Here is a 21,339-nt window from a genome sequence, read left to right on the forward strand (position 1 = left end):
AGAGCCGCGAGGCAGGCGCTGCGGACGGAGGCACTGCCCGCCGAGCTCGCAGGCAGCCAGGCAGGCAGACGGCGAGAGCCCCGCACTGGGCGGCCTCTCCTCGCCGCCGCCGCCCCACCTCTCGCCGCCTGACTCGCCCGCCTCCCTCCAGGCAACATCTCGCGGCACACCAGGCAACATCTCGCGGCACACTAGTGTGCCGCGGAACAGTGGTTGGGAAACACTGTGTTAGAGCAATGCCGGGGGTGTGGGGGTGCTTGGGGGTGCTGAAGGCCCCCAAGAGCCAAATGCCTGACAGCCTGAAACACCAAATCTGAAGCCACCTCTGCCGATTCAGGCAGACTCTTAACTTGGCAGCGGCATGGGCAATACATGGACAGAGAAGGAGTCCTGCAAAGGAGATGGGCATTGCAATAGCCTCTTCCAGGAAAAATGGCTTCCTGGTCAGGGAGTCTAGGCGGAAGATGCTGTCCCAAGAATCCAGCTTGCCTGGTCCAGCCAGATCTTGTCAGTGCAAGACAAGTCAGCAACCTCCTCCATGTCCTCAACAGCTGCTGTTCGACCATGCATAGGACTGGCATTTAACAGCAGTACTTCCATGCTCACGGGTACGTTCATGTGGCAACGAGGTCTTTAAAATGGAGAGAAGCTAAAGGGGGGGGGGCTGTATTACAGGTCTGCCCACCAAATCATCATTGGAGTACCCTCTTCCCGTCCCTCATTATCCCTTCTGATATTAAATATGCCTAATGGATCTATTGTATCTGCTATAATGGAGCAATATAACAAAGACAGCACTACAGAGCAGCAAGCCCTGGGTTAGAGCGAAAGAAAGTGACTGCGCTGTGCTGCCTCATCCTTCCGCTTGCAGGGATCCTCACCCTCTGGCCCCAAGACTCTCTTCACCAGGGGACAGCCAGCTCTCATCTGGTCACTTTCTTTCCTCTTTCCAGGGGGTTCACATTCCGTATCCAGGTTCTCAGGTAAAAAAATAAATGCCCAGAGGTTGGAAGAAATGTCTAGAGTTGGAAGGAATGCCAAGGATCATTTAATCCCACCCCCTGCAATGCAGGGATCTCAATTAAAGCAGCCAGGACAGATGGGCGCTCAATCTCTGCTTTCAAACCTCCAAGGAAGGAGAGTCCACCACCTTTCAAAGGAGTTTGTTCCACTGTCAAACAGCTCTTACTGTCAGAAAGTTCTTCCTGATGTGGAGTCGGAATCTCCTTTCTTGAAACTTGAAGCCACTGGTTTGACCCCTACCCTCTGGACCAGGAGAAAACAAGCTTGTTCCATCTTCCGTGTGATACGCTTTAGATATTTGAAGTTGGCTATCATTTCTCTTAGTCTCCTTTTCTCCAGGCTAAACTTATCCAGTTCCCTTTACCATTTCTCATACGCCTTGGTTTCCAGACCCTTGACCATCTTGGTTGCCCTCTGCACACATTCCAGCTTGTCAATATCCTTCTTAAATTGTGGCACCCAGAACCAGACACAAGACTTCAGGTGTGGTCTGAGCAAGGCAGAATAGAGCAGTACTTCCCTCAGTCTGGATACTACTGGTGACGCAGCCTAGAATAGCATTATCTCCCCCCCTTTTCTTTCTCTTTTTTTTTTTTGCTGCTGCAGCTGCATATCATAGAATCCTAGAGTTGGAAGAGACCCCAAGGGCCATCGAGTCCAACCCCCTGCCAAGCAGGAAACACCATCAGAGCACTCCTGACATATGGTTGTCAAGCCTCTGCTTAAAGACCTCCAAAGAAGGAGACTCCACCACACTCCTTGGCAGCAAATTCCACTGCCGAACAGCTCTTACTGTCAGGAAGTTCTTCCTAATGTTTAGGTGGAATCTTCTTTCTTGTAGTTTGGATCCATTGCTCTGTGTCCGCTTCTCTGGAGCAGCAGAGAATTGTTGACTCATTCTAAACTTGTGGTCTGCTAAGATCCCTAGATCCTTTTCACATGTACTACTGGCAACCCGGGTGTCCCCCATTTTATATTTGTGCAGCTGGTTATTTCTGCCTAAGTGTAAAACCTTACATGTGTCCCAGTGACCAAAGTAACATGGATGTTTGGGTCCCCTTAGGCAGCCTCCAGAAGAGTAGAACTTCCAGTCAGATAATGTGACCCCAACACCCTCCAACGGTTGGCTGCCCTGCTTGAAGTCTGAACCTGAAGTCCATTGATGCCTCCCCACCATCTGAACAGGCAGTGGTGATAGATCAGTCCAAGTCCAATAGTTTAAAAGTTTTATTCAGCTATAGGTGTAACAGGATTAATAGAATAAAGCATTCAGAGTGTCTCCTGTGTCTAAACCCAGGTGCTTTATTACTGTATTTATTTACTTATTTAGAGCATTTGGAAGAACAGATTATAAATGTTCCCAGAGCAGCTTACATAAAATCACAGAAGATGCTCCCTGCTCTGGCTTACAATTGAAGAAAAACACAACACACAAAGGGACAAGGAGGAAAGAGGAAAGTCAGAACTGGGGCACCAATTTCTATTGGCCAGAGGCACAGCTCAGAGGCAGTAAGTGCCGAATGGCACTGGACCACCAGCCAAGTGGATGCAAGGAGCCTTGTGTTGCCCACGTCTCCCATGAAGACTCCCCCCAAGTGACAATGGAGGGAGAAGAGGTCTGATGAGATGGTCCTGTCACAGCAGATGGATGGAGTGATCTCTTGCACCTCTCCTATGCTCCCTTGGCTATCTCACGCTGTTCCACCACACACTCCTGTACTTCCACAACTCCTTCCTCCAGCTTCTCTTCCTTCCCCCCTATCTTCTTCCAACACAGGGTGTGTTTCTGTGATTGGCTCCTGGCTCTTTGCTTCCCAGTGGTGACTCGCCCAGTTCTTTGCCTTGCTGTTCCAGACCAGATAAGGAAATCTAATCTTTTGATGCAGTACCACATCTTGCACCCAGAGATTCTTCATTGAGAACTGTCCTTATGAAAATCCCTGCATCCGTCAGCTTCCTATGTAAAACTCTCCCCTGGACATCTCTGTGGGTCTGGCTTCATTCCCTCCTGCTCTGCCCCAGAAGAACTCTATCCAGGAGTTTGTGTTACGCTGTGGATACCCCAGAGTGATAACATGCACATGGGTCACACAGATCCCATGTTTTCCATGTGGGCTTTTGTTCACATTTGTTGACATGAGCACTTTTACTTGAACTCCTCAGTGTTTCCCAGCACACTAGTAGGTTGTGCTTGCCTGGAGGCTATTGTCCCCTCACTCAGGACTTCCCACACTCCCTGAGTGCCAGAAATCTGAGGTCCATTGTGGACACACATGGAAGTATTTGTTTGCCTTTGTACATGGCCAATTTCTTTTAAAAAATGGATGTGAGTTTTCTGCCAGAACAGTGTGTTGAACATACTTTCTGTAAAAAGTGTGGCTTCCAGCCCACCCTCCCTGAGCTTTGCTGAGAGGACATTTGACTACCTGTGCTGGCAGCCATTTTTAAAATGTATTTTGGAAATACAAAGTTTTCCAATATGCACAAAACAGTAGACTGGTTTTTTTAAGTGTGTGTCATGACTGCTGCCACCAGCAGCTCACCTAAAGCATCTCACCAACGGAAAGAGGGGGTGTGGGGACAAATGGCACCTAGCAAACCATCACATCACAGGGGTAAAAATACATGCCCACACAATGCACTTCAGTATGCTCACCATTTGGTAACATTTGGTTTTATGTTAGATTTTCCCCACCTTACTGCAGTATCTGTGAATCAGGGAAATCTCACTTAAATGACAGTTGGATGCAGGTACCACCAAGGCAGAAGACATGCATGTGGGATGCATCATACCCACTTAAAGATGCTGGATGTATAAAGCCTTCATCATAGACCGATAAACCCTTAAAATAGAAGAGTTGGAAAAGACCCACAAATGTAATTCAACTCCCTGCAATGCTGGAATCACAGCTGAAGAATCCCTGATAGATGGCCACCCAACCTCTGTTGAAAAATCCTCAATAAAGGAGAGACCACCACCTTCCAAGGGAGTCCATTCCACTGTTCTCACTGTTAGAAAGTTCTTCACGTGTTTAGTGGGACTCTTCCATTGGCTTGAGTCTTATGATAAGGAGCAGCATGAAACAAGCTTGGTACTAAAGGGTACTAAAGGGGCTTGCGGATGCAATCTCTGTCTAAAATCTTTGAGAATTCTTGGAGAATAAGTGAGGTCCCTGCAGGCTGGAGGAGGGCAAATGTCCCCATCTTCAAAAAGAGGAAAAAAGAAGAGCCAGGTAACTGCCGCCCGGTGAGGTTGACATCGATACCAGAAAAGCTTGTAGAACAGATAATTCAACAGTCGGTCTGTGAGCACTTAGGAAAGGATGCTGTGATTACTAAGACCCAGCATGGTTTTTTTTAAAAAAAAAAAGTGGTGCCAGATAAATCTCATTTCTTTTTTTAAAAAATTGAGTTACAAGCTTGGTGGATCAGGGGAAAGCTGTGGATATAGTGTATCTTGATTTCAGTAAGGTTTTTGACAAAGGCCACCATGGTATTCTTGAGGAGAAGCTGGTAAAGTGGGGGCTGGATGACGTAACTTTTAGGTAGATTGTAGCTAGTTGACTGACAACACCAAGAGTGTTCATTAATGACTTTAACAGATTTGAGAGCTGGGTCCAAGCTAACAAAGTGAATTTCAATAGGGACAAATGTATGGTTCCGCATTTAGGCAGGAAGAACCAGCTGCACAAATATAAAATGGGGGACACCGGGCTTACCAGTAATGCATGTGAATAGGATCTAGGGATATTAGTAGACCACAAGCTTAACAGGGAACCAGGCAGAGCGTTTTCTCGGTAGTGGCGCCCGCCCTGTGGAATGCCCTCCCATCAGATGCCAAGAAATAAACCACTACCTGACTTTTAGAAGTAATCTGAAGGCAGCCCTGTTTAGGGAAGTTTTTCATGTTTAATGTTTTGTCGCTTTAATAATAATAATAATAATAATAATAATAATAATAATAATAATAATATTCTCTTGGGAGCTGCCAGATGGGCGGGGTAGAAATAAATTATGATGATGAAGAGTCAACAGTGTGATGCAGCAGCAAGAAAAGGTACTACTATTCTAGGCTGCATGAACAGAAATATATATATATATATATATTTGAAAATAATTATTACTTTTCCAACAATTTAAACACTACATAAAAAAAGAACAATACAATACAAAAACACTACATAACACTAAAACATTAAACTAACAAAACAAAAACCGTTTAAAACACATCAGCAAGGTTGTTTTCTGCTGCTCCAGAGAAGCGGACACGGAGCAATGGATCCAAACTACAAGAAAGAAGATTCCACCTAAACATTAGGAAGAACTTCCTGACAGACCTCACCTGGAGTACTGTGTCCAGTTCTGGGCACCACAATTCAAGAAGGACACTGACAAACTGGAACGTGTCCAGAGGAGGGCAACCAAAATGGTCAAAGGCTAAGGGAGCTGGGCATGTTTAGCCTGGAGAAGAGGAGGTTAAGGGGTGATATGATAGCCATATTCAAATATATAAAAGGATGTCACATAGAGGAGGGAGAAAGGTTGTTTTCTGCTGCTCCAGAGAAGCGGACACGGAGCAATGGATCCAAACTACAAGAAAGAAGATTCCACCTAAACTTTAGGAAGAACTTCCTGACAGTAAGAGCTGTTTGACAGTGGAATTTGCTGCCAAGGAGTGTGGTGGAGTCTCCTACTTTGGAGGTCTTTAAGCAGAGGCTTGACAACCATATGTCAGGAGTGCTCTGATGGTGTTTCCTGCTTGGCAGGGGGTTGGACTCGATGGCCCTTGTGGTCTCTTCCAACTCTATGATTCTATGATTCTGTGATTCTACGACACAGCGATTTCTCCAAAGCAGCTCTTTATTTTGTAAGCTGGAACAGAACTAACCTGAGGAGCTAAGTCAGCCTGCTTATATAGAGCTACAGAACAATTGTAACTGTTGCAACGTTCTAAAACTATCCCATCACTGAACGTCAATTTTCGATCCTTCATTTGCATAACTATCTACAGTATCCCCCTGCTGGCTCAGGGTGAGAATTTCAGTACATAACACCTACGGGACCGCCTCTCCCGGTCTGCCCCACGGAGAGCCTCAAGGTCCATAAATAGCAACACCCTAGAGGTCCCGGGCCCTAAGGAAGTTAGATTGGCTTCAACCAGAGCCAGGGCCTTTTCAACACTGGCTCCGATCTGGTGGAACGCTCTGCCTCATGAGACCAGAGCCCTGCAGGATCTGATTTCTTTCCGCAGGGCCTGTAAGACAGAGTTGTTCCACCTGGCCTTTGGCTTGGAGCCAATTTGATTCCCTCCCTCCCTCTCTTTCTTTTTTCCTTTCCTTCTCCTGCGATGAGGCTACATTTTAATATTTTAATGTTGTATTTTAATTTTGTTTTTAAGTTGTAATCATTCAATTTGTTTTTATTATTGCTTGTAAGCCGCTCTGAGCCCGGCCTTGGCTGGGGGGGGTATAAGTAAAAATTATTATTATTATTATTATTATTATTATTATTATTATTATTATTATTATTATTATTATTATTATGTTTTTGAAAGCTCTGGGGATTTTCTAGTGCATAAAGCTGTGATCATGTCAAAGCTCCGGTCTCGCTATGCGATGCGATGACACAATTACCCCCAAGTAAACTCAAGTGGCCCTTTGGCATCCTGGAGAACTCTGGACTATGAAGCAAGCCGGACAAAGATTAGTGTGCAAATGATTCAAGTCGTGCTCTGAAGCCAACGGAACAAAGCACATAATCAGGTGTGCCATGTGGTAGTGTGGGCTGCGAAGAAGGCTCAGTTTGCAGCTTGCATGGCATCCTCTAGGAGCCAACCAGCAGAGTTATTTCAGATGGTAAGGCCTCTTTTAAAGAAGCTGCTGCTTTTTTGGAGTTTTGGAGTAGCCCGTAGGCAACAAGAGCCCTGAAGAAGGTCCTGGGGATGACCAGGACGTTGAGGGGTCCTGCGGTGACCAAACAAGCTCCCAGCGGGCCTGCTTGGTCCCACGAGGAGCCAGGTCGTCCCGGTGGTGGAGCCGTGGTCGCTGGGCTCTAACACAGTCCAGCAGCAGGCTGCCCTGTCTCAGGAGTGGTCAGTTTCCAAAATTTTAACCAAAGGAAGAAAAGGATTAATTGTGAATTATTTAACCTATTGGAACTATTTGTTGTATTGACTGGAAAACGAAAAGGGAGTCTACTCCGGAAATGGTTGCTGCCTTGCATGGGAATAAGCTGTTGGAAAAAATAAAGGTACAAATAAAAAGTTTGCCATCAGAAATAAAGGAAGGGGGTAGGGTTGTCAAACTGAGAAGCTTAAGTGACTGATCTTTAAGATGCTCCCCCCCCCTCCCCCGGTGATTTACTGTCTGTAACCACTTCTTTGATATTTTAAAGGATATACAGTTATAACTTGCTTTTTTCTTCTTTGCTCTTGAGATGGGAGGGAAGAGGAAAGACTGTAAATTATTGTTGGACCTTTACTTTTTATCTTAAGGGGTGAGGCTTGAAAAAGGTGTCAATATTTGTCTAACTAGGAATTATTTCTGTCACCAACAATGCTCAATCGGGTTTTGTGCTTTAAGTATTTTGTCCTTTTCAGGGCTGGCTTTTGACAACTAGGACTGCTGCTGTTTCCAGTGGACAACCTTCCAATCCAGGCAGGTCTGGTGAAACTGTGATGGCTTCACCCAAAACCTTTTGGAGAGTTCTCTGCATGCTTAGAGTGGGCTGGTGTCTTCTTCCTCAGACTGGCTACCTGCACCCAGATGAGTTTTTCCAGTCTCCAGAGGTCATGGCAGGTAAAGCTGACATCTTATGTATGTGGTATGAAAAGGTTTTGTGTTTTTACAAAACCTAGTCTTTGTGGACAGTCCTTTGTACCTGGTTTCAAAAAGGTCTTGGGGGGGGGGTCGGTGACGAGTTAAATTCTAGGGCCCCCAGCACATGGCAGGTGAGCTGCTTTCCATTTTCTCCATTGTTCCAAACAGGCCACGTATAGGCAGCCTGGTTTATAAAGAGCAAGAAGAGCAATTCTGAGTCTGCTGAATTATTGATCTTCTGCAGTTGGTTCTGCTTTTAATTAGATTCTTTCTTTGTTTTTATTTTAGTGAGTCAAAGACTTCAATTATTTTTAACTTTTCTAATCTTATGTTGGAGGTCACTGGGGCGGGGGGCAGGTTTCTAGCTGACAGGGCTCCAGCTACTAACTGTGTTAACCTTTCCCCACTCCTCCTCAGGCAGCATATTGGACTTAAAGGTTTACCACCCCTGGGAATTCCTCCCCAAGTCTCCTTGCAGGACTGTAGTGTTTCCCTTGATCACATCTGGAGCTGCTTTCTGGGCCATCAAAGCCCTTCAGCACCTGGGCCTCTCGTCCAGCTGCATCACCAGCTACACCCTCCTCGTCTCACCCCGCCTCCTCACCACCATCTTTTCATTCATCCTTGACTACAGTGTTTACCAGCTGGCTCCTCTGTGGGGAGCGGATCCGTGGAACTCACTGGCTCTGCTTGCTGGCTCCTACGTCACACTTGTGTTTTACACGAGGACCTTTGCTAACACTGTGGAAGGACTTCTCTTTGCCTTGCTGCTTCTACTAGTGTCTTCAAAAGCAGCCAGCAAGACCTCGGCCTCAGCCTATCGGTGGCAGAATCCTCTAAATCACAGACTTATTGGGATGATCATAGTTGCTGGATTTTTTAACAGGCCAACGTTTCTGGCATTTGCTTTGGTGCCGCTGTTGCATTGGGTATGTGCAGGTGCTACGTGCCAGCAAAGCGTTAGAAGAACAATACACCACGTTCTCTGTCTTGCCCCAAGTGCCGCCTTCACTGCTGTTTTCTTCATAGCTGCTGACACCTGGTATTTCACTTCTCCCCTGCCAGGACTTAGCCTGCATAGCTTTTACGAGGCCAGCCCACTGAGCATCCTTGCCAGGCTGCGCCAGAGTGTCGTTGTGACCCCCTTGAACTTCCTCACCTATAACCTCAACCCTGAGAACCTTGCACAACACGGGACTCACCCGCATCTGACACATTTTGCTGTTAACGGGGTCCTCCTTTTTGGGATCCTTCATGTAGAAGCTGTTAGCAATGGCATCAAACTCCTGAAAGTGCACATCAGCCAATTTATGTGGTTGAAGGCCTTGAAGAGGAGCTCACATTCAGCCATCACATGCCCAGAAGGCAGGCTGGCACTGCTGGCTTTCTATTTTATCCCTCTGGCACTTCTTTCTTTATTCAGCCACCAAGAACCTCGCTTCCTCATCCCTCTCATCTTGCCTCTGGTCCTTTTGGTCACGCAGCATAGACAGGCCCAGCAGTGGAAATCCATCAACCTTGTGTTCAATCTCTGTGGTGCCCTTTTCTTTGGCTGCTTCCACCAGGGAGGCATAGTCCCTTGCCTCTTCCACTTGGAGCAGCTCACCCATTCCCCAGAGTCCCTGAGCCATCGCACACACTACACACTACTCTTTGCTCGGACCTACATGCCTCCCAGGTTTCTGCTTAATGTTAACAAGAGCAACACGCTGGTGGAGCTTGTCGACATGGCTGGGGCCGAGAAAAGCTTCCTCTGCCAGATTCTGGGATCCATAATGAATGGTCCTGCCTGTGTCAATAGAGAGCTGGGCAAGGAAATGACTTGCCAGGTGCTGGTTATCATCCCAGGCACCGTCAGAACCATAATAGAGCAATGTCCGTTGCTGGTCAAGAAGGAGACAGTAATATTTCCACATCTGACGATGGAAGACCCACCCCAAATGTCCTTTCTCCTTAGTGAAAAGTGGAGAAGCCAGTTAGGACTGCATATCCTGTATCTGGAGAGAAATAAAAGAGCATCTAGCATCAAGGTGAGCTAAGCAAAGAAGCTAAAGAACATTTGGCGCACAAACATGCAGTCCACAACAACCCTAGTTATTCTCAGAAATCTCCCAATACACCTCACCCACCAAACACTGTGGCACAGTCCTGTATCACCCCAAGCAACCCATTTCCTTTCTTCAACTTCCAAGTGCCCCAAATGCCATCCATCCCAGTTCCCACTTCTCAGTTTCCAGCATCTTCTGTTCTGTTCCAGCCAAAAATATAGCCATCTTGTCTCATAGCTGTGTGTCCTAGGGCCTCCGTCTGCCTCTGCCTTCTAGGGACCCCAATACGCCACTGACCACAGGCACTTTGGCTATATGTGTGACTTTTCTCTGAAATGCTACCAGGTCCATGTACAGGGCCAGCTAGAAATAATAATAATAATAATAATAATAATAATAATAATAATAATAATAATAATAATAATTTATTATTTATACCCCGCCCATCTGGCTGGGCTTCCCCAGCCACTCTGGGCGGCTTCCAAAAGAATATTAAAATACTATAATACATCAAACATTAAAACATTAAAAGAAAGACACATCTGTGGAGCTTCAATGCGTGGATGAGACATGGGTGTGGAGAGGAAAGGTCTGGATTAACTCTAGGCACCAGGGAACATTTTGGGACAAGCGGGGTGGGCTTCACTTGAACCAGTGTGGAACCAGACTGCTGGCACTTAAAAGGTGGCAGAGCAATTTTTTGCAGGGAAAGCCAAAAGAAACTAAGGAGGATTCTGGTTCGGAACATATCTCCCCCTCTCCTGTAATAAGGACAAAGGCGAGAAAAGATCCATGGTGATTTAAATAGGGGAGGGGTAGAATGAGGCATTTAGAGTGCAGGGACACTGATAGCAATTCAGAGAGGCCAAAGCTCCTTGGGCTAAAATGCTCGCGCCCGAGACATTTGGAGACGGGCCTGGAAATATGTGTTTATATGCTAATGTGAGAAACCTCCAAGCCAAGATGGGCCAGCTGACATGTTTGCAAACAGCCTGGTGTAATGGCAAGAACGAGCTAGACCTGGTGGATTGCTCTAGAATTGGCATCAAGACAAAAACTGCTACCAAGATGAGCAGCTGCATCCACCAACACACACTCTGTTTCTGGGCATGATTCAAGAAACAGATTTTGTTTGGGGCTTTAAAAGTCTGAGGTGTATCGGAGGATCTTGAAGGGCTGCCTACCCCTCTAGGAAGCTGCCAGTTCATTGATATCACCTTCAGAAACTCTGTTGCCACTTGAACCCGATACCTCTACCAGAGCCAATTGAGTGGGTGGCACCCGGGGACAAGGCCTTTCCTGGAGAGAAACCAGACTGTGGGACACTCTCGTCAGGAATATTTGCCTGGCACCTGTTCTTCTGACCTGAGTTTCATGAGCATCATCATTTTCAAAAGCACCTCAATCTGTCATTATTGTTGTTTGCTTGTTTCTTTTGAAGAAATTGTTTTATAGTGTTGTTTATAAAAATGTGTTCTAAAATTGATTCTAAGCTGCCTTGAGAAAACTTTGTGCAAAGACCGGATAATAATTATAAATAATTATAAAAATTAAGCTCAGTTTAAGAAAACTTTGACCAGGGCACTTGTGGCAACTGCCTTTGAAAGGTGCTTTTTGCGTTTGGAAGCCAGAAAGAGGCCCTTGCAAAAAGTTTGCTTTATGCACCGCAGTTGTCACTGCCAAACTCCTCCTTTGTTAGTAAGGGACCAAAGGGCACATGATTGCATCAGTATTGATGGCATGGAACATTATCTGCTAGAAAATGAAAGTGTCCAAAATCAAGATATGCCTAAGACTGTGCTGAGGTGGGGAGCTGCTATTTAGCACCCTCAAATCCTCCAGATGAAATGCCTTGGGTCAGTCTCTGCCACAGCAACCCTCCTGGCTTCCTTCTGGAGCAACACCGCCACTCCCCCTGCAACAATGTGCAAACACTTCTGGCATCCTTTCTACCCATAACCCAGATGGCAATGTGAATTCTCCACTAGAAGACATAGAGATGGGCTGCCTCTCCTGGCAGAAGCCACAAGAGCAGCAAATCCAGCCTCCAAGGAATGCATTGCCCGCTGCTGTGCTGGCAGTGACAGCTGCAGAGTGCTTTAGATCTGCCCCCCCCCCCCCGGCAGCCTCTTGGGGAATAGAAAGCGCTTCTGGTCTCCTTCCACCCTTATCCCTGACATAAAACTCTTCTCAGGTGTGGGGGAATTTTATGGTTTGCCTCAGGTGACAAAATGTATTGGGCCAGCCCTGGCAGTGGCTTTCCCTTGGTTTCTGGGCATAATTTTAAATGCTGGGTCTGACCATCGCAAAGGTTTGAGCACCCTGGCGTAAGCCTCCCCTGGTCCTAAGCCCTTCATAAGTAAGCGGTCCTCTGAGGTTAGATTAGATACAAGTGGTTGTTCCCCTATTGTGGAATCTGTATTGGGAATTTTGATAGCTGTGTATATCTGTGTATTGCAAGGGGTTGGACTAGATAATCCTTGTGGGTCCTTTCCAAGCCTACGATTCTGTCATTCTGCTGTTATGATACTGTTGCCCGTTGTTGTGATTTAGGATAGTTTTGGTTTAATAATATTTTTAAATGCTGGTTTTTTAAAAAATGTAATTGCGGTTTTTTTGTTTTGTAAACTACCCTGAAGGTGTTTTAGGACACGTGGTGGAATACAATAAATGAACAAGTACTTAGTCTATTCTTCCTAAAAACAAGCTCTACATACATTTACCATAGCCTTTGACACCTGCACTTTCAGAGCCCACCCTATTCCTGTGATTGTAACTGTCCTCAGTTTTGAGGTTTAGTGTTGTAGCCCACTGGTAAAGGATGGGCAATAAAATTAATAATAATAAATAATATCCTCACAAAGCATGCCCCTGGCTCTACTGCCTTTACCAGCTGTGTAGCAGGCAGAAATTCAACAGGTCTTCCTTTTGCAGAATAGAAATACAATTATGGGGAAAGCTTCATCTATTCACATTCTGTCTGTTTTACTACTTGTGTCACCACCAATTTATTTTTGGGTCCTCCACACCACCTGCAAGAAATCACATAATTTTGCATGACACAAAGCATTTGCAATTATTATGCAAATCAGTGTCCTCTATTGCAAGTGGATTAGAGGGCCCAATCAGTCTAGTGTACTGGCCCCAGAAAAACCCTATTGGTGCCCCAGCAGTAGCCCATGTGGAGCTCTCCTCCTGATCATTGTTGCTGCAGCTTACCTGGATGGGCTGGCATGGGGAAGGGCGGTAGTGAGGCTGGACCTGTGAAAGTGTTTTACATTTCTTTTTGCTTTTAACTTGTTGCTATTTTATTGTTGGGTTTTGTGTGTTTATGTTGTAAAGCGCTATGATACATTTTTATGATACACACACAAACATATGTATATATATAATAAAATCAATGCCCCGAAGCCTGCCCCCAATTTGCTCCATTGGTGGCCCCCACAGGTTCATGCCAGTCCTATCCAGGTAGTAGGAGTGACAATGGTGTTCGGAGGGCAGCACTGCCCCCTCCAGGCTGCTGCTGCTATATGCAAGGCTTCAGGAGGGAAGAAGTGGGGGAAAGAACATATCCTTCCCTTCCTCAGAGCAATAGCGAGCCAGTGTGGTGTAGTGGTTAAGAGTGATTGACTCGTAATCTGGGGAACTGGGTTCGCGTCTCTGCGCCTCCACATGCAGCTGCTGGGTGACCTTGGACCAGTCACACTTCTCTGAAGTCTCTCAGCCCCACTCACCCCACAGTTTGTTGTGGGGGAGGAAGGGAAAGGAGAATGTTAGTCGCTTTGAGATTCCTTAGGGTAGTGATAAAAGCGGGATATCAAATCCAAACTCTTCAATAAAGTATATTGGATTGGACTGGTTTTTAAAACTGAACTGTAATGATAAATATAAATAACATTAATAACAACAACCATAATAATAGGTGGAGGAATCACAGTTTATTGGTAGAGCACATGGTTTGTATGCTGTAAACAAAGAAACTTCCAGGATAAAATCTCCACCTTAGAGAACTGGTGTCAGTCAGAATAGGTAATGGTCTTGCCTGACCTGGTACAAAGTAGCTTTCTATTATGTTCAAAGTACTTCAGGTTGGAACTGGCAGTCAGCCCTCAACTGAAGCCTTTTAGGCTACATATATAGCCAAGCTTGTGAAGAGTTCAAGAAGGTAAGGGTTTGTGTTGTTTTAAGAAAACTGCTTTTTCTTTTCCTTGTTCCAGGATGGCTGGAACAGCCCATAACAAAAGCATCCCTGGTGCCAATTGCAGCATTTTGTTTCAAGGCCCCCTATCCCACTGCAAAACATGGTGACTTTGGCCTGATCATTAAAAGTCTGGATGGATGCACATACTGGGAGCTCCACTAGCTCTTATTCCATTTCCAGGCACAAGTCAAAGTCCTCCTGGTCTGTCTGCTCCTTCGATTATGCAGGGGAGGTTTTCCTCGCAGGGCTAAATAGGCAAAGGCAGTTCCAAACAGTACAACTTCCAAATCACAAGAAGAAAACAACCCATCTAGAAACAGGTTTGGCCTCTCCTGGATAGGTCCATAGCCTCAGAGCTGTTTCTGGATTTGGATGCCAATGTGGCACCACACAGTTAGGGGGCTGGTGTGCCAACTGTGCCACAAATGGGGGAATGCAGAGCTGGCTATTACATTGGGACAGCAGATGCAGTTTGCCCAAAATTTACAGCTTAAGATGCTGACAAAAACCAGGCATTGGGAGGGAACATGTTACTCCAGAGCAAAAGCAACTGCACTGACTCCCTCATTCTTTGAGCCCAATTCAAGATGCTGCATTTTACATTAAAGATCAGACTTTAGCAATGACCTACATTTCTTTTTTACGGGTGTTTTTAAACACAGCATTGCCGCTGTCTTAACTGCTTTTATTTCTTGCTCTGCAATTCTGTTTAGTTTTGCAATTGTTTTATTGTATTTTATGTCTTTTAAGTTGTGAGCCATCTCAAACTTTTCTAAGGAAACACAACACTGTTGTGTGGAGCCATCTTTGGGTTTGGTTCAGAAGCACCAGCTGATGGGAGAACGCTGTGACCGGACTGCGGTGGTGGCGGTGGGCATCTGGTCATTGTTCAAACAGCTGCACTGGCTGCCCACTTACTGCTGAGTCAGGTTCAAGGTCCTTGCATTGCTTGACAAAGCCCCAAACAACTTGGGTCCAGGACACCCCATCATACCCCAGTTCAATCACAGAGGTCATCTGCAGAACCATCGTTGGCCATTCCCCGAGTTGGTGAGGCTCGTCTGACAAGAAGGAGTCGCGCCTTTGGTGTCACTGGCCCGGTCCTGTGGAACTCCCTGCTACGGGAAGGCGAAGCGGCTGCTGGACCAGAGGGCGGGGCCTGCTTCTGCCGCCAAGCAGAGCCCCAGGAGAATCTCGGGGGGCCTCAACTGCGGAGGCGGCTCCAGGTCCCCCTGCGGGGAGGCTGTCCGGGGAGGGAGCGGGGCGTGCTGCGTCTCGGGGGGGCCCGGCCTGGGACTCCAGCTCAGCGCGGGAACCTCGCCAGCCTCAGTTTCCACAGCCGTGCTATGGGCTCGGGGCCCAGCCTCCTCCCGCCTCCCCCGCGGGCCGCCCCTTTTATTCGCCGCTTGCTCCTCCAGGGGGCGCTGGCAGCCTCGCCCATTGGCCGGCAGGAGACGCGGCGGGCCCGAGTCCGCTATTGGCCGCCCTCAGCGTCCGTCTTGGGCCTTCCTCAGGGATCCCGCCCCTTGTCCTTTCCGCGCCCCTCATTGGACCAGCCGCTGGCCTTGGCCTCCTCCTTCAGCTCGCGCAGGAAAGTGTCGCGCAGGCGCAGTCCGCGCGCCAGGGCCGCGGCCGTGAGGCGCGCCGCCGCCCGGATAGGCCTCGCCTCCGCCAGCCGCTCCAGGAGCCGGTGGTCGTTCAGCAGGGCGAGCAGCAGCCGGCGCAGGACCATCCTCGCCGCGAAAGGCAGGCGGCCTCCGCCGACCGAAGACTCCGGGCGGGAGAAGGAGCCGCGTCGCGAGCGGCGAGGGGGCGGAGCAGGCGCCGGGCAGGTCACGTGCTGGCCTGGCGTCGGGATTGGCCGGGGGAGCTGAAGGCCGCGCGTGCGCCCTGACGGGCGTGACTTGGTCCGCCTGACCATAGAGTAGCGGGTCCTGGGGGCGGAAGTGAAGGCAGCTTCCGGGCCTTTGGCTAAAGGGCAGCTAGAAGTCAAGGCAAACCTAGAGAGCATCTTCAAAAGCAGAGGCATCACCTGCCACCGTCTAGTCAAAGCTCTGGTTTCCCCGCTCGTGATGTGTGGAAGTGAGAGCTGGACCGTCAAGAAGGCTGATCGCCGAAGAATGGATGCTTTTGAATTCTGGTGCTGGAGGAGACTCTATTCCAACTCTTTGATTGTATCTTATTGATACATTCGCCTCTGCCATGTCTTTACCCTCTGAAGATTGTGGATTCTCCTTCATTGGAGGTCTTTAAGCAGAGGTTGGATGGCCATCTGTCATGGGGATTCATTTAGTTGAGATTCCTGCATTCTTGTAATTTTGAAGAAAAATGTAGCCAATCCACCTCACTTTTTTTTTTTAAAAAATTAATATTTATTAACGTTTCAAAGGTTACAGAAAGAAAAAGCAAAAAACACATTTTTAAACAAAAACAATACAACACATCACAATAAAGAAAAAACAAGAATAAGAAAAAACAAGAAAAATAAAATCCATTAAAAAAGCGAAAAAGAAAAATACAACACATCTTCCCATAACTTGTCTTTCATTAGCTTATTTCCTTGACCTCCTCACACCTCCCTTTTTTGTTTTTTTTAATATAATTTTTATTGGTTTTACAAGAATTTTTTATAAACACATACAAACAGATAAAGAAACAAACAAACATGTATAATTTCATATCCTTTTTTTCATAAACCTACTTCGTCGACTTCCCCAAGCCTCCCCTTTCTGCATCCCAATTTCCAAAATTATTTCAGCAAATCCTAAGACTTAATTTCATCAGATTTATCCCTTATTCTTTTCTTTTACTTAATCTTTTTCAGCTGTAAACCCCTTTCCCCCCCTCAAATCTCGACATTTTAACACTCATTAATTTTGCAATATTTCTTAAGGTATACTTAAAATTTCTTCCAATCTTCTTCCGCCGTCTCTTTCCCCTGATCACGGATTCTGCCAGTCATTTCGGCCAGTCCCATATAGTCTATCACCTTCGTCTGCCATTCTTCCAGAGTGGGTAGATCTTGCGTCTTCCAATGCTTTGCGATGAGTATTCTTGCTGCTGTAGTAGCATACATAAAAAAAATTCTATCTTTCTTTGACACCAACTGGCCGACAATGCCCAAGAGAAAGGCCTCTGGTTTCTTGGGAAAAGTGCATTTAAGTACCTTTTTCATTTCATTATATATCATTTCCCAGAAAGCCTTAATCTTCGGGCACGTCCACCAAAGGTGATAGAAAGTACCTTCAGTTTCTTTGCATTTCCAACACTTATTGTCAGGCAAATGATAGATTTTTGCTAGCTTGACTGGGGTCATGTACCACCTGTAAATCATTTTCATAATATTTTCTCTTAAGGCATGACATGCCGTAAATTTTATGCCGGTGGTCCACAACTGCTCCCAGTCAGCAAACATAATATTATGACCAATGTCCTGTGCCCACTTAATCATAGCTGATTTAACCGTTTCATCTTGTGTATTCCATTTCAGCAACAAGTTGTACATTCTAGACAAATTCTTAGCATTGGGTTCTAACAGTTCTGTTTCTAATTTCGATTTCTCCACCTGGAAGCCAATTTTCCTGTCTTGTTTGTAAACCTCCATTATTTGATAATAACGGAGCCAGTCTTGTACTTTAGTCTTCAGTTTCTCATGGCTCTGTAGTTTCAATTTGTCACCCTCTTGTTCCAGAATTTCCCAATACTTTGGCCAATTGGCCTCCATGTTGAGTTTTTTCACAGCTTTGGCCTCCAATGGCGACAACCATCTAGGAGTTTTGTTTTCCAGCAAATCTTTATATCTGATCCAGACATTATATAATGCTTTTCTAACAATGTGGTTTTTGAAAGCTTTATGCACTTTAACCTTGTCATACCATAGATATGCATGCCATCCAAATACATTATTAAAACCTTCTAAGTCCAAGATATCTGTATTCTCGAGGAGCATCCATTCTTTCATCCAACAGAATGCTGCTGATTCATAGTACACACCTCCCTTTTTTGTATTCTAGTTCGATTATCTGTTTCAGCAAATCCTTTCCAGCTTTTCAAATTTTTGTCCTGTAATTTATCTTAATATAATGTAATTTTACTTTCCCTCCTTTCACCAATTAAGTCAGTTTTTCCCAAATTCTTTATAACATTTCTGCTAAAGCCACATAACATCATTCCAACATCCTTCTAACATTCATTAATTTTGCAATGTTTATGTAAATAGTCTTTAAATTTCTTCCAATCTTCCTCCACCAACTCTTCTTCCTGGTCTCGGATTCTGCCAGTCATTTCCACCAATTCCATGTAGTCCATCACCTTCATCTGGCATTCTTCCCGGGTGGGTAAATCTTGTGTCTTCCAATACTTTGCAATAAGTATTCTTGCTGCTGTTGTGGCATACATAAAGAAAGTTCTATCCTTCTTTGGCACCGATTGGCCGACTATGCCCAGGAGAAAGGCCTCTGGTTTCTTCAGGAAGGTATATTTAAATACCTTTTTCATTTCATTATATATCATCTCCCAGAAAGCCTTAATCCTTGGGCACGTCCACCAAAGGTGAAAGAATGTACCTTCAGTTTCTTTACATTTCCAACATTTATTGTCCGGCAAGTGATAAATTTTTGCAAGCTTGACTGGGGTCATGTACCACCTGTATATCATTTTCATAATATTCTCTCTTAAGGCATTACATGCCGTAAACTTCATACCTGTGGTCCATAACTGTTCCCAGTCAGCCATCATAATGTTATGTCCAACATCTTGTGCCTATTTAATCATAGCAGATTTCACAGTTTCATCCTGAGTATTCCATTTCAGCAGCAAGTTATACATCTTTGACAAAATCTTGGTTTTGGGTTCTAACAGTTCTGTTTCTAATTTTGATTTTTCCACCTGGAAGCCAATTTTCTTGTCCAAATTGTATGCCTCCATTATCTGATAATAATGAAGCCAGTCTCGCACTTTGTTTTTTAGTTTCTCAAAACTCTGCAGTTTCAGTCTATCTCCCTCTTGTTTCAGAATTTCCCAATATTTCGGCCATTTGGCCTCCATATTGAGCTTTTTCTGAGCTTTCGCTTCCATCGGTGACAGCCACCTTGGGGTTTTGTTTTCCAATAAATCCTTATATCTTATCCAGACATTAAACAATGCTTTCCTGACAATATGATTTTTAAATGCTTTATGTGCTTTGACCTTCTCATACCACAAATATGCATGCCATCCAAATACATTGTTATAATCTTCTAAGTCCAAGATGTCTGTGTTTTCAAGAAGCAGCCATTCTTTCAACCAGCAAAAGGCTGCTGATTCATAATAAAGTTTAAGGTCTGGCAGGGCAAAACCGCCTCTTTCCTTTGCATCCATTAATATTTTAAATTTTATTCTAGGCTTCTTGCCCTGCCAGACAAATCTAGAGATGTCTCTCTGCCACTTCTTGAAACAGTGCATTTTGTCCAAAATTTGCAATGTTTGAAACAAAAATAACATTCTAGGCAACACATTCATTTTTATCGCAGCAATACGGCCTAGCAGTGAAAGCTTCAAATTTGACCAAATTTCTAAGTCTTTTTTCACTTCCGTCCAACATTTTTCGTAATTGTCTTTAAATAGGTTCCCATTTTTAGCTGTCATATTAATCCCAAGGTATTTCACTTTCTTAACCACTGTTAAACCTGTCTCATTCTAAAACCTTTCTCTTTCAATCGCTGTTAAATTTTTCTCTAAAACCTTTGTTTTTAACTTGTTCAGTTTAAATCCTGCAACTTGACCAAATTCTTGAACCTAGCAGTTCAAAAGCACGTCAAAGTGCAAGTAGATAAATAGGTACCGCTCCGGCAGGAAGGTAAACGGCATTTTCGTGCGCTGCTTTGGTTCACCAGAAGTGGCTTAGTCATGCTGGTCTGGAAGCTGTACGCCGGCTCCCTTGGCCAATAAAGTGAGATTAGTGCCGCAACCCCAGAGTCGGTCACAACTGGACCTAATGGTCAGGGGTCCCTTTACCTTTACGTAAGGAGCCTCAAAGTGGCGTACAATCTCCTTTCCCTCCCCCCCCAGCAAATTTTCTGCGAGGTGAGTGGGGCTGAGAGACTTCAGAGAAGTGTGACTAGCCCAAGGTCACCCAGCAGCTGCATGTGGAGGAGCGGGGAAGCGAACCTGGTTCATCAGATTACGAGTCCACCACTCTCAACCACTACACCACACTGGCTCTCAGTCTTTTATATGGAAGATGCCTGATGCATATGGGGGCCTGGAAAACCTTGCCTGTAGCATTCCCAAATGCCAGCTTAATAACTGAGAGAGGAAAGTCCCTGAAACATACCAGAATTGCTTTGTTATCTTTCCACAAAATAAATACATCTATATAACACCTGTTGGTTGGATGCCACTCACAATCTCTGCTGAGGTTTGGCAAGATTCCAGGGGAGTCCCAGGCACTTACCCAGGGTCTGTGTTCCCTTGAGAATGAAGGCATGGAGGAGGCTGTTGTAGCTTTAAGAAATATGATATATTGACATATCTACACCTGAATTTGGATGGAAGGAGTCCAGATCTAACAACGTGGTCATCCAAGAGGGGTATGTTCCCCACAGCAGTGCAGCAGTGGAGTCCAAGGCATCTCTCCCAGCCTCCCTTCAGCCATCCTGCCAAAATGGTTCTCTCCTTTGCTCTCAGCCCCCAACTCTACATATGACATCATGCTCTGCTACCCCGGTAACCTTCCAAATCTCCTGTCTCTGTTTGTACATCTGGGCAGGGGGGAAGGACAGTTCTCTTGCATTACCAATGGCCCTCAGTGACCCTGCATCACTTCTTAGCAGCCCTAGCGTAGCCAGGTTGTTTTGCATAAGCTTGCCCATAATTCCTCTGCAGTCTGTATTTTCCCTTCATATTCCAAATGGATGCTTTATTTGAGATTTCTGCATCGCAAGGGGTTGGACAATGACCCTATGAATCAAAACCCTATCATTTATTATTTTCTTGGGGTTGGGGGGGTTCCCCTCTCAAATTCATAGAACACCTATATTGCCGCTAGAAGAAGTTGTTCAAGCACATGTCAGCAGGATTGCTGCTCTGGAGGGACAGGCTCATCGGACTTCCTTGAGTGGGAATTGACCTCCTGAGGGTGACATGAACATGTTCCTCATCAACAGCCTCTGGAAGAGCTACCCAAAGGTAGATGTTGGTCTATGTCCCACCGTCTCCTCCCTGGCCCACCACCTAAGGATACCAGCTGCTGCAGCATCTGGCTAGGCTG

At 45.7% G+C, this 21,339-nt stretch overlaps 2 protein-coding genes across 2 annotated transcripts in view; one reads left to right on the forward strand and one right to left on the reverse strand.

Annotated features, from left to right (window-relative positions):
- Nucleotides 1-244: 244 nt before the first annotated feature.
- The window catches only part of LOC308586157 (GPI mannosyltransferase 4-like), a gene marked incomplete at its 3' end in the record, with an annotated part of 49,428 nt that continues 28,333 nt past the window's right edge, over nucleotides 245-21,339 (forward strand). Inside the window, exons 1-3 of the mRNA XM_081192433.1 lie at nucleotides 245-608; nucleotides 7,622-7,820; nucleotides 8,259-9,871. Of these exons, the coding sequence (XP_081048559.1) occupies nucleotides 7,700-7,820; nucleotides 8,259-9,871 (1,734 nt within the window). The 5' untranslated portion in view covers nucleotides 245-608; nucleotides 7,622-7,699. The remainder of the gene's footprint in view (nucleotides 609-7,621; nucleotides 7,821-8,258; nucleotides 9,872-21,339) is intronic.
- On the reverse strand, nucleotides 13,809-16,245 carry NCBP2AS2 (NCBP2 antisense 2 (head to head)). Its single transcript, XM_081192113.1, has one exon. The coding sequence runs from the start codon at nucleotides 16,117-16,119 to the stop codon at nucleotides 15,601-15,603; it is 519 nt and encodes a 172-aa protein (XP_081048239.1). The 5' UTR covers nucleotides 16,120-16,245; the 3' UTR covers nucleotides 13,809-15,600.

This window comes from Podarcis bocagei (genome assembly GCF_964188305.1).
Source record: "Podarcis bocagei genome assembly, chromosome: 4".
NCBI classification, from domain to species: domain Eukaryota; kingdom Metazoa; phylum Chordata; class Lepidosauria; order Squamata; family Lacertidae; genus Podarcis; species Podarcis bocagei.